The 12840-nt window shown below is 34.7% G+C and overlaps 1 protein-coding gene across 4 annotated transcripts; it reads left to right on the top strand.

The window, feature by feature from the left end:
* The first annotated feature begins 4516 nt into the window (after nt 1–4516).
* Nucleotides 4517–9049, top strand: LOC110616685 (probable protein phosphatase 2C 15). Of its 4 annotated transcripts, XM_021759138.2 has the most exons (10): nt 4518–4960; nt 5062–5223; nt 5499–5976; nt 6390–6561; nt 6671–6824; nt 6904–6967; nt 7100–7207; nt 7353–7478; nt 7610–7842; nt 8647–9049. In XM_021759138.2, exons 3-10 carry the CDS (start codon nt 5767–5769, stop codon nt 8864–8866), a joined length of 1287 nt encoding a protein of 428 aa, XP_021614830.1. In that variant the 5' UTR covers nt 4518–4960; nt 5062–5223; nt 5499–5766; the 3' UTR covers nt 8867–9049. The 4 variants fall into 4 exon arrangements, with proteins under 4 accessions (XP_021614831.1, XP_021614830.1, XP_021614833.1 ...); XM_021759139.2 differs by having other exon boundaries at nt 4517–5219; XM_021759141.2 differs by lacking the exon at nt 7100–7207 and having other exon boundaries at nt 4518–5223.
* Nucleotides 9050–12840: the final 3791 nt, after the last annotated feature.

Raw genomic sequence — 12840 nt, forward strand, 5'->3', positions numbered from 1 at the left:
TTGTTCTGAGGCACGAGGGGAAGGTCTTTGGTCTCTGCGTTCCCAGGGTTGTCTGTACGATTCAGGTCTCTTACCATGCTTTTTCTCGTGCCTCTCCGGCCTTCCCTCCTCCGGTGCTTTCCTCTTATCTGTCGCTCCCCTGGCGAACCTGCTTGTCTCCAAAGCATCGTCCTGTCTTATATACTTTTCGGCCCTCTTCATCAACTCGGCCAGTGAGGTCGGAGGCGTCCTGCTTAATGAGCCGAAGAACTCGGCAGAGGTCGTTCCCTTTTGCATGGCCTCCACCGCCCTTCCCTCATCAAGCTCGGGAATCTGCAGGGCCTCCGTATTGAAACGAGCGACATACTCCCTGAGCGATTCGTCTTTCCTCTGCCTGATTGTCTCTAGGTAGCTCATCTTCCTATCCGCTGGCACCCCGGCAATAAACCTGCTGATGAAGCGGGCGGCTAGATCTCCAAAACTGCCAATGCTTTCGGTCTTAAGGCTGTTGAACCACACCCGCGCTGGCCCCGAGAGCGTCGTTGGGAATACCTTGCACATCAAAGCATCCGATAAAGTTTGCAACCCCATGAAGGTCTTGTAGTTCATGACGTGCTCCCTCGGGTTGCCAGCCCCGTCATACGCTGCCATAGAAGGCATCATGAACTTCTTGGAAATAGTCTCCTGTTGTATCCATTTTGAGAAGGGCGAGGAAGTGGACAGGAGGGTTTGGCTCTGATCCTTCTTTCCCAGTTCGGCCAAGAGCTGCTCTCTCAACTTTTGCAGCTTTTGGTCTACATTCTCATCTTCCAGCCTGGGTTTCTTCTCTAGGTGGTATTCCTCCTCCTCTGCTTCACTTCTCGTCTACCTGGTTGTCCCGGCGGAATAGTTGTCAGCCTCATCATTCTCTATCATCTCCCTCACCCTCCTTCCATGGACTCGAGCCTCCGGTTCTTCCTCTTCCCCGACTCTTCTCCCCCTTGCTCCGGTACCGCGGCTGCTGGTTTGAAGGCGGTCAAGGGCAGGTTGGGGCTCATTGGTTTAGGGTTCTTCTACCACTGGGAGTGTATTTATCGGGGTGCTGAGGCCTCTTTGTTGCATTATCTGCCCCAACCAGTGGGCGGTGTTCTGTAGTTGGAGGGCCATGGTTTGAAGGTCCTGGTTAGATAAGGTAGCGGTGGGAGCATTCCCTGCCAAGCTTGGCGAGGGATTGAGAGGAATAGGTGTTTGGTTATTTAGTGTTGTAGGACTAAAAAAGGAGAATTGCTGCCCCTCTTGGGCAGAGCTCAGGTCATTTGGGATGTTAAGGTTGCTTTCATTGTGATTAGCCATCGTGAATCTCAGTGGGTTTTGTTAAGAGTGGAACTCCGGTGATGAAAAGATCTCCTTCGTTCCCCACAGACGACACCAATTTGATGATCTGAGATCCAGAAAAATAGGGTTTTACAGAGGTTCTTGGAATAATGAAAAAACTTAGTGCTTAGGAGAGGATCATTCTCCTTTTATCTCTTTTTCTCCTATGCTAGTGACATGCAACGGCCCGGCTATCATTGGACCACCTGTCTCTGCCATATTGATACGATTGTACGAGGATATCCGGTACCTGTCTCATGCGTAACGGCCCCTGATTCCCTTCGTACGTGTGTGGATGGGTCTACAAGGCTGAAGGTGGGGCCTTCTTCCCGATTCCGGGCTGGGCCGAGAGATAGAAATAATACTGAGTTCAAGGAGGATCAGCCTGAGAAGCAGTGAGGGCTGGGCCGGCCTGAGAGGCAATGGGAACTGGGTCGGCCTGGTTGAGAAATCCATATGGACCCTGTATCAAGGTTCGAACGGGCTGGACCTGCTCGTACTGGGGTCGCATGGGCCTCCGAGCGATGGGCCGTGATCGAGGGCTTGGCCCCTGACCGAGGTGGAGAAATCCAACGGTCATCAAAAATCATATTTAAAAACTATTTTTAAATAATATATTTTTAAAAATATTTTTATAACTTTTCTAACAAAAATACCAAACTGACTCATAGTATATGTTCATTTGTAATTGCCCTTCAAATAGTTATTTTAAAAATAAATTAATTTATTATTTGAACTATTATGTAATTTAAAAGTAAAACAATGATTGAATTCAAATTAACAAAAGCCCGTTAAAAGCACGAGCTTAAAAGAAGCAAGTACGCAGCGCATTATTGCTCGTGGACAAAGCGAAAGGCAGGAGGGTTGCAACTTCTGATGTGGTATAAATAGGCCTAGTCCTCTTAGGCCTACTAACTCAGAAACATAGCCTCAGGCTAGGGCATATGATTCATGCACTCATCTGCCACTGCCCACATGCTGTTTTTATGTCATCGCTTGACTCCACAAAAATAGGACGTTTGAGTTGTTTTTGAAATTCATATAAAATTAATTATAATAAATTTCACATAAAATTATACATATTTATTTATTAATTTATATATAAAAAACTACTATAACATAAAAAAAATAATTATTCACTTATTCCACAATTCATAATAAACTTAGGTATATTTTATTTGTTAATAGATATTGGTATATGTATTTAAATAATTATTCACTTTAAATATTTATTTAAAAAATATTTTTATATTTTAAATTTAAGAATTTTAAATACCAATAATATATTATTATATTTTGACTAGATAATTTATTATGTATAATCACCTCTCTGTTTCAAATGATATTACTTCCTGTTGGATGAAATTTTATTGATATAATAAGTAGTTTTATTTTAAAAAAAGATATCGATCGTGTATATATATATACTCTTTTATTATTATTTTATTCATAGATCAACTAATTAGAAAATAAGACTTTAACCATTTATTTTAAAATTTCAAATTATATATTATATGTTGTATTATATTAAATACAAATTTATATTCGATTATAATTAAATATTTTATATATTAAACGATGATAAAATATATTAAATAACGAAAGTAATTATTAACCATATTAAAAATATAAATATTGAAATAAATACTAAATTATAATATTAAAAATAAGTACTCCAGTTATCTTATAGAAAACAAATTTTATTTGTCTTAAAAATTATAAACCACTTTCTTTTAGATAATATTTTTTTTCTGAATTTTTAGATAGTGCTTAATTCGTTTCATTTGGAGATAGTAAACCGCGCAGTTGAAAAAATTGATTAAATTAAATTAATTTAATAATTTAGTATGTTTTTATAAATTTCAATTTAATTTAATTTTTATTATTAAATTTTTAATTATTTCAATTTAATAAAAAAATAAAAAATAAATCTAACTGATTATTAATAATATTATATTATTTTTATAATATGAAAATATTAAATCATAATTAATATTAAAATATTTTAATTAAATTTTAAAATATTAAAAATAAAATAAAAAATAAAATATTTAATTAATAAATTTGAATTGAATTAAATTAAACTAAACTGATTTGATTTAAATTAATTTTTAATTAAAATTAATTTAATTTAATTTTAATTCGAATCAATTGAATATTTCGCTGAAGCCTCCGGCTTTTGAAAAAAAAACAAATTAAAGACCCTGGATCCAACCACGCAACATGATTGGCCATAGAATCTGCGTACAAGACGGAGTCCTTTCCATCAAAATCACACCTAGGACTGGGACCACCATAATACGAAACTTACACTGCAGTCTCTATGAGGAAATTTATTAGCAAAATTATCGGTTTTAAAAAATATTTTTTAATATTTTAAAATTTTATTATTAATTTTAATAATTAAATATTTTTAAAAAATTTTAAAATATATTTAATAGAAAATAATTAATTAATAAATATTTTTATAAATTAAAATTTTATATTATAAAAATAAAGTAATAAAGTATTTAACTATTAAAATTAATAAAATAATCAATTACTATATTTTTTTAAAAAATTTTAAAAATTAAAAATTTTTATACATCATAAAAATTAAATAGTTATTACACTTTAAATAATAATTTTAAAAATAATTTTTTATTTACTATTTATTTTATCATATCATATTAAATAATTTACATTATTAAACTATATTATATTTAATAATTTTTTTAAATAAAAATATATCAATAAAATTAATGACTCACAGTTTGGCATGATTGTTTTGCCTGATTTTATTTTTTTAAATAAAAATTAAAAAATAATTTCTTTATTTCAAACAATAAAATTGATATAAAAAAGTAAATTTAAATTTTAAAAAGTTTTTAATTTCAAATAAAGAATAAATAAATTATTATTTAAAAATATTATTTTATCTATTAAAATGAGTATATTATTTTTTAAAATATTATTACAAAAATATGTTAATTTACGTATTGAAATTTAAATAATGAGGGTTTATCATACCCATTTTATTGTATAATTTTTGGAGTAGACATGAGGAGCCACATCATTGCATTCACAGAAACACATGCACCGTCAGCCACACGTGTCAGCTTTTCACTCACTTCTCTGCAAAAATTGGAGGAAAAAAGAAAAAAAAAATAGTTGCATAAATTTCAAACTACCGCACTCCTCTTTCTCTGTAGTTTCAACTCTGAAATGCATGTGGTCCCCATTTCCTCTGATTTTTACGGCAACCCACCACCAGCAACAACCTTCCTATCCTCTTCTCTGATTCAAGCTGCAGCAAGGAATCTAATAAACACTCTGCTCTATTGTGTGATCTCTCCGAAGCAGCCAATTTTGCTACATTTTGAAAATCGGCTTTCATGGTTTTTGTTTTTACCCCTCATTCTAACTCTGCTTTCGGTTTTTGACAGAAAGGGGAATGTGGGTATGTGGAGAGATTGCTTCGTAGAGTCGGCGAAGCCACTTTCTGGCTCTCCTTCTGTTCCCCAGTTAAAAAGCATGTCTTTCTAAGCAACCCTTCTCTTTGGTTTTGATTTTTTCACCGAGGACGAAATTTTTTTCTTTTTTTAAAAAGCTTTGTTTGGTAGAGGAAAATGTACAGAAGCTGACCTGGGTCGGTCCTTAAAAAATTGAACTTTTTTACTTATTTATTTATTTTATTTCCTTACATGGGTTTATTTGTTTATCATTTTAATGAAGGATACTCGGTTTTAGATTAATGGGGATTCCAGTTCACGTCTTATCAACAAAACGCGTTCGGTATCCATATTGATGATCTCTTCTTGAACGTGGTGGTGCTAGTGGTTGGTTGCTTAGTGTCGCAATCAGATCTGCGTTTTTGGCTCTGCTAAAACACACAGCCAGACATTCTTGTTGGTATTCTACATTCCATTTTTTAACTCTCATTTTGTCTGCTGCAATTTCGTTCTCTGTTTAGAAGCTAATGGCATTGGCAATTTTGCCTTGCTTATAGAGTTTGATTCTCATGTTTATTGCAGTTATATTAGAGCTAGTTTTGCTGCTAAACAGACAACTATAGAAGGCTTAAAACAGAGCATTTGGCCTTTTAGAATAGCTCAATGCAGTTGCCTTGTTCATAATCTTGATCTCGGTCTAACATTTGCCTTTTATCTTTCGAACGATAACTGCAGATCAAGGCAGAAACTTTGGTGGTTAATTGAAAGACAGTTGAATTTCATTGTTAAGACTTGAGATTTCTCACGTTTTTGAAGTAACAACGAACACGGCTTCGTCGTATTTTCGGGGATCATTTGTATCGAGAAAATTGCATTGAGATCGAGTTAAATTGGATGTAATCTTAAGCTCTTAAAGTGTACGGATATAATATGCTTTTGAGTCAAATTACTTCGTTATTTGGAGGTCTTGGACCCAGAAGCTAAGACATCGGAGTGTTAGTTAATGGCTTCCGGAGAAGGGAGGCGTCGCCGTGACAATCTTGTGCCTCTTGCTGCTTTGATCAGCAGAGAAATGAGGAACGAGAAGATGGAGAAGCCAACTGTGAGATATGGTTTTGCAGCCCAGTCTAGGAAAGGAGAGGATTATTTCCTGATTAAGACCGACTGTCAGCGAGTTCCTGGAAATTCCTCATCCACATTTTCAGTGTTTGCGGTAATTCTTGCCTTCTCTAGCTCCTATTTTTCTTTTGTTCCCGAGAAACTGCAATGATTTTCTGTCACTTAGATGGGAGCATGTGATGTAGGAAATCTTCAGTTGTAATTATTAAGACAGGACTCTGCTAAATTATTTGACACTTGGGTTTCCAATAATTTTGTTAGATTGTGAACTTGGTTAACGAATAAGTTCCCAACATAAGCAATATCTCCCTTTTCTCCATTGGTTTAGATTCTATTCACAGAATCCTTATAAAAAAATAATAATGGTAATAAGAAAAATACCTGTAAGTTTGAAAAGAATTTAACTGTGTTTGAATAAATTGCAGTGCTTGTGTACTTGGATATATTTTCTTCAGCAATATCTTTCTTGTTCTATGAGATAGTCAATTGTTTTCTTCTAACTGTCAGATCTTTGATGGGCACAACGGAAATGCTGCAGCAATATTTACTAGGGAGAATCTGTTGAATCATGTTTTGGGTGCTCTTCCTCGAGGGCTTGGGCGAGAGGAATGGCTTCAAGCTTTACCTCGAGCACTGGTTGCTGGGTTTGTGAAGACTGATAAGGAGTTTCAGAGCAGAGGCAAGGAATTTTTGCACCAAATCTTCACCATTTAGTATGTTTAAGCCTTCCATTTTACACTCTATTAATGTGCGATTAGATAATTGTTTTTTCATGCAATTGTATACAGGAGAAACATCAGGGACTACAGCAACGTTTGTGATAGTTGATGGATGGACAGTTACTGTTGCATCTGTTGGAGACTCGCGTTGTATTTTAGATGCTCAGGGTGGTTCCATTTCCACCTTAACCGTGGATCATAGGCTTGAAGAGAATGTGGAAGAGTATGTGTATTTTTGAATACCTTGTTATCTGTTACACAACATTGGACAGAAGCTTATATGTGTTGTGATTTCTCTGCAGGAGGGAACGCGTGACTGCAAGCGGTGGAGAAGTTGGAAGGCTTAGCATTGTTGGTGGTGCTGAGGTGTGTTGCTTTAAGAACTTTCACATATATCTGATACCAAAATTTCAATTCTTTCTGATTGGCATTATAATAAACAAACATATGTTTTTAGTTAATATTAATTTTGCTTAAATTTACGTTTAACCTTCACAGATTGGTCCACTCCGTTGTTGGCCCGGAGGCTTATGCCTTTCTAGGTCAATTGGAGACATGGATGTTGGAGAGTTTATAGTTCCAATTCCATATGTCAAGCAAGTGAAGGTGAGAGTCCATTAATGGACTTGTTACTTGTCTATGGTTTTGTCTGTTGTTTTCTGTCTTGAGTGTTAGTGTCCTTGTAATTTTCTTGGATATTGCTAAGCCTGTTTACAGCATGAACTCTAACTTTCTTCAATACATATAAAAGCTATCAAATGCAGGTGGCAGGCTTATAATTGCTTCTGATGGCATCTGGGATGCCCTTTCCTCAGAAATGGCAGCAAAATCATGCCGTGGGTTGCCAGCTGAACTTGCTGCTAGACAAGTTGTGAAGGTAATCAAAATTTTTGTTTCATATTTCTATTTAGTAGTAATATTTGATTAACGAGCCCTTTCAAGTTCGAACACACAGCTCATGGTAATCTGTGCTTAAAATTCTTTCTCGCCTCTATTTGATTGTGCTAGGAAGCATTAAGGAAAAGGGGACTAAAAGATGACACAACATGTATAGTTGTTGACGTAATTCCTCCTGACAACTCATCACAGCCCTCTACTCCTCCCAAGAAGCAGAACAAGCTCAAAGCCTTCTTATTCAGAAAGAAACCACATGATTCTGCCAATAAGCTATCAAAAAAGCTTTCTGCCGTAGGTATAGTGGAAGAACTTTTTGAAGAGGGCTCTGCAATGCTTGCTGAAAGGTAAGCACTGCCATTTCTGCATCATGTTCATTGTTATATATTATTTCTACTCTGGGTCTTTTCAGTTATTTTAGATTTCTTGAAGGTTCGTGAAGGAGTTATGACCAGTGCATGAAGGTTAATTCCATTATTAGTTCTAATAAATCATAGTTAGGCATTGAACTTGATAAACGTACATTTGCTTTGAGGGTTATATAGTATACAGGAAGAATCATAAAAAATCTTCAAGGAACTACCTCAACTAATCCATGAACCAAACCAAAATCTGCAATGAATTTTGTTGCGTTGGCTGAAATTTCTGAGGATTGGTTGGCAATGGGTTGAAAATTTAAGGTTTGGCCCGATTTTGTGCTGGCTATCAACCCAGAGAGAAGTTTCAACTACTAGATGAGCACTGGCCCAGAAATGATAGCTTTGATGTCAACATTATCCTAACCATTGATGTTGACATAAAACCAGATATATTGATTATGCATTTGTTCATTTATTATTTTGGTTTTAGAGTAGTGAGTTTCACTGCCTTAAAGGTATCATAAGTGTAAGGATGTCCGATCAATTCTCCTGAACATTTACACACACATGCATACACACACACACGCTTAAGGACTTCGGCTGGGCTGTTGTATGGTCATGAATCACCTTGCTCACGTGGAAACTCCTAATTAAATTTTCAGTATTAGTTCAATGGCTGGTATCTTTGAATGCTACTACTACATTTCTTATCACATGTCATTATCTGCAGGAAATTTCTTCTCTTGTATTTGTGGCTACATCTTAATTAATTGTTCATCCTTTGTCTTGCAGACTGGGGAATGATGACACCACAACACACTCACCATCTGGTCTTTTCACATGTGCTGTATGCCAAGTTGATCTTGCTCCAAGTGAGGGTATCTCTGTCCATGCTGGTTCAATCTTCTCCGCCAGTTCCAAGCCCTGGCAAGGGCCTTTCCTTTGTGCTGATTGCCGCGATAAGAAGGATGCCATGGAAGGAAAACGCCCAAGTGGAGTTAAAGTGGCATAACTCTGTTGTTCCCTTCATTCTTTATCTCACATATATTTTTTCTTTTTTTTTTTCTGTAAACCACAACCGCAATTTCTAGGCCAGGCAAATTTGATTGAATGTCACTACCATGGTACCACAAATGTATATGTAATATTCAAATAATGGGAAATGAATTCTAGCATTTAAGGCATAGTTGGTTTATTTGAACGTTTTACTTAAGCATAAACAATCCTATTGTAAAAATGGCAATAAATCCTGGTCATCATTGACAAATTCATTGATTATATGGTTGAAAGAGCCCTCATCATGCATCTTCTACACTCTAAATCTCAACCACACAACCATCCCCTACAATCAATGACTGAGTACTGACATGAGACAGTGCCACATGACCATCTGTGCGTCCCTGAAGGAAGAATAATACTCGCTGCCTTAAATCCAGCCTTTACTTAAAACTTATTATTAATAAAAATTATCAGTAATAATCTAGTAACATGTATAAACCCAGTAATTTTTTAACAACCTTTTACAATATTATAATTATAAAAACAGTGATCATTCACATTACATCCAATATCCAAGAATTCTTTTGCCTTTTTTCAACCAGATTATGCTTACTTAATATTTTCCTGAACTTCCCATAGAACGAATATAATGTTTTCTCAACTAATTATCATAGCTTTAACTTCAAAACAAACAAACCTACAGAATTTGCAGAGCAGAAAATGACTTTCAACCGTTGACCGCTGACGCAAACGCCAAAGGCATTAGAACTGAAGGTCAATTAACAAACCAACATAACTCCCCGTGAAGATCAGACAGGCAGCCTGGAGACACTATCAATCATCAGCCAGGAGCTACAAAATTACAATTCCCACATTCATTTGGTCATGCAAACGCTTTAATGCTATTTCGGATCCCTTGGTTCTAGAATCGTTAGCGTGCAGGGAGGCGCTCTTGCTTGCAACTTTGAAAGGTTTCTCCAAGGTCATAATTGAAGGTGATTGCCAAATGCTTATTAATGCAAATAGTAGAGAAGGAAATTCGGCTCCATTGGAGATTCACAATGTTGTCAGAATTCTTTCCTCTCAGTTACAGAAGTTACCTTCCATGGACTTTTAACAAAATTACTCATAGCTTGGCTGCTATTTCTCTTAGGGATGAATCTTTTCTTGTAAATCCCTAGCAGCAAATCATGTTTGTATCTTCTCTATTGCCCGGCTAGGGCTTTTATAATATTTTCCTTCCGTGAAAACAAAAATCAGTAGAAATAAAGTGCACGACAATTGAACTTTTCTTGAGCCTGGATCGTCTAGTCAAGCTTGTATTGGGTGTAGAATGCCAAGTTCATACTGGGTTATTTGTGGACTCTATAACCCAGAGTGATATGGTGTTATTTGTTTCTAGTCACAGAATATTTTAATATTATGGGTTTTAGCCCTTTGCTCCTGTTCAGGCTTGAGGTCATTTTTGCCGAGTATAAAAATTTACCTTTGACATTAAAAAAAAAAGCCAATCAACTCCCAATGTGTACTCTATACTAAAATCTCCAAAGATCTAAGTTTTTTAAGGTTGTACAGTAGTATATGGGTTCTGATTGTATTGCTGATAAGAAGTGGGATTGATAGTCCCAGTGCATTTCACCATTGTCCAGCTCATGTTGTCACCTCCCTTGCCCAAAAGATTTTGTCTTCTTTTTATATGCATAGGTTTCTAGTCTCCAACACGACCACCACTCATCACTCAATTATTACTCCTGCAACCTTTGGATAATTGACTTCCTTTTTCTTTTTCTTCCGAATAATTGACTTCTATTTTATCCAGATTCTTGATGCTTCAATGCCCATGCCTCCTGTGTTTGGGACGGATGATTATATCGATTGAATTTAAAATTAAACTGAATTGAATAAATTAAAAATTAAAATTTTAATATTTATAAAAATTAAATTGAATCGAATTAGTTCGGTTTAATCGGTTTAAATTTTTAATAAATTTTTTTATTTTTTAAATTTTACTTTTAATATTTTAAAATTTAATTAAAATATTTTTAACTTTAATATGATCTAATCTTTTTATATTATTAAAAATAATATATTATTATCACTAATTGGTTCGGTTCGATTTTTTTGATTTTTTTCTGTTCAAAATCAAACCAAACCAAAATAAATAAAATTTTTAAAATTAAAAGTCGGACCGAACCGAAATAAATAAAAAATCAAAGTGAATTTTCGAATTAATTCAGTTCGATCGATTTTTCAGTTTGAACCGAATACTGCTCACCCGACCCTATATACCCTTTTATCTATATGTAACTAAAGGATGAATATGTAATTTTTTTTTTATGATAATTATTTAGCCTGTTCTATTAATTATGAATTAAATAATTGTTATTTAAAAAATATATAAATTAAATAGTTATATTTAAAAATAAAAGCTTTTTTTCATTTATATACATTGATAAATTAAATAGATAAAACAATAAAATAGTTAATGTCTTAAAAAGACAAAACTATTTAGTGTGTCTATAGCACAGGAACACCTAAGAAGTGGTAATCTAAAGAAGGAGAAGCAACTCAAAAAAAGAGCTCTAATGGTAAAGAACAATAGCGCCGAGCAACTTCAAGTAAAGAAACCATAAAATAAGGATGTTTTGAGGACCAAACAAGCAAAGAACGACGAACTTCATGATGTTTGCTGACTGACAGGCTACCAAAATTCACTTGGTGGATCTAAACGGAAGGAGATATTGACCATCATCATGCAAGCCAGAAGAGACATTTCCTGATACTCCAAATGGAAAATCTCGTTGATAATATAACAATAACGAATCCCGTTGAGATTATAGCAAGTGTACAAGAAAATAACACTATGTCATTCGATTTTATGGAATAGTGAAAGTCTGATTCATAGGATGTAAAGATCAAATCTCTAATACCTCTGACCTTACCGATACTCACAGCAAGCAGGTTGATTTCACTAACACCCCAAATAGACCAACCTTTTCAAAGTCCACTAGGGTAATGGCTGGAATAAGTAAGCCGACATCTTCAAAGAGTACAGGGCCTCTCTAGGCTCATAATTGCCCGTGCGATAAAGTTGACATGTCGCGCTTGATAAATAAGGTATGCGCTAACCGATTTATATTTTGACTACTTATTATTAATGAATCGCCTAACACATCTACTACGTCGTCGTCATCATCCATCATTGTCACCATCCAATCTAATAATACATTTGCTAGAATGTCCTAATATAGTTCGGGTATAAATATTTTTGGACCAACCACTTTAAAAAATAAATTTTTTGGCTTCATTGATTCATTAAACATGCAAACTCTTTTGTAAACCTCAATATCCTCTGAGTCAAGTTCTTGTTTACGTCTATATATACATTTTCTTACCTCATCAGATCTTAGACCTATCACTCCTAAATTGAGATTCCTCCTTCTACCATGCAAGAAGCTGAGCAAATAAACGACCAAAGAACACACAAATAAAGCACAAAATTTTGGCTAGCTAGGAGCCAAAAGAGAGCAATTTTGAATCCCTCACAATCAAGCACCAATTTCCATGACAAGGAAATAAATAAAAATTATTCTACCCTGTCTAATGGTAGAAAGAGAATTTCGAAGTTGATGGGAAAGAGACTTCTCCTATCCAGTAGAACAGAAGAGGCTGAGTCGCAGCAAAGCAAGGGAACTAAATCCTTAAAAAAAAGACGAGAGAGATGAAATGTCACCTTAAATGTTATATAAATTTTACTTTTATGCTATCTTTTCTTTGACGTAGTATAAATTTTTATGCTCTATATCTTTTTTAAAAGTTATCAACACACTTTCGTATCTTTGTAAATTCAAAACTCTTAACTTTTTTATTTTTTAACTTAGCAATACTTACTTGAAAAAAAAATTTAGTAAAAATTTTTTTTAAATTCTTAGTTGTTAAAATTTCCTATAAAATTCCATTTCAAAAAAAAAATTTCCTATAAAATTG

This window comes from Manihot esculenta, chromosome 6 (assembly GCF_001659605.2).
Source record: "Manihot esculenta cultivar AM560-2 chromosome 6, M.esculenta_v8, whole genome shotgun sequence".
Taxonomy (NCBI): Eukaryota; Viridiplantae; Streptophyta; class Magnoliopsida; order Malpighiales; family Euphorbiaceae; genus Manihot; species Manihot esculenta.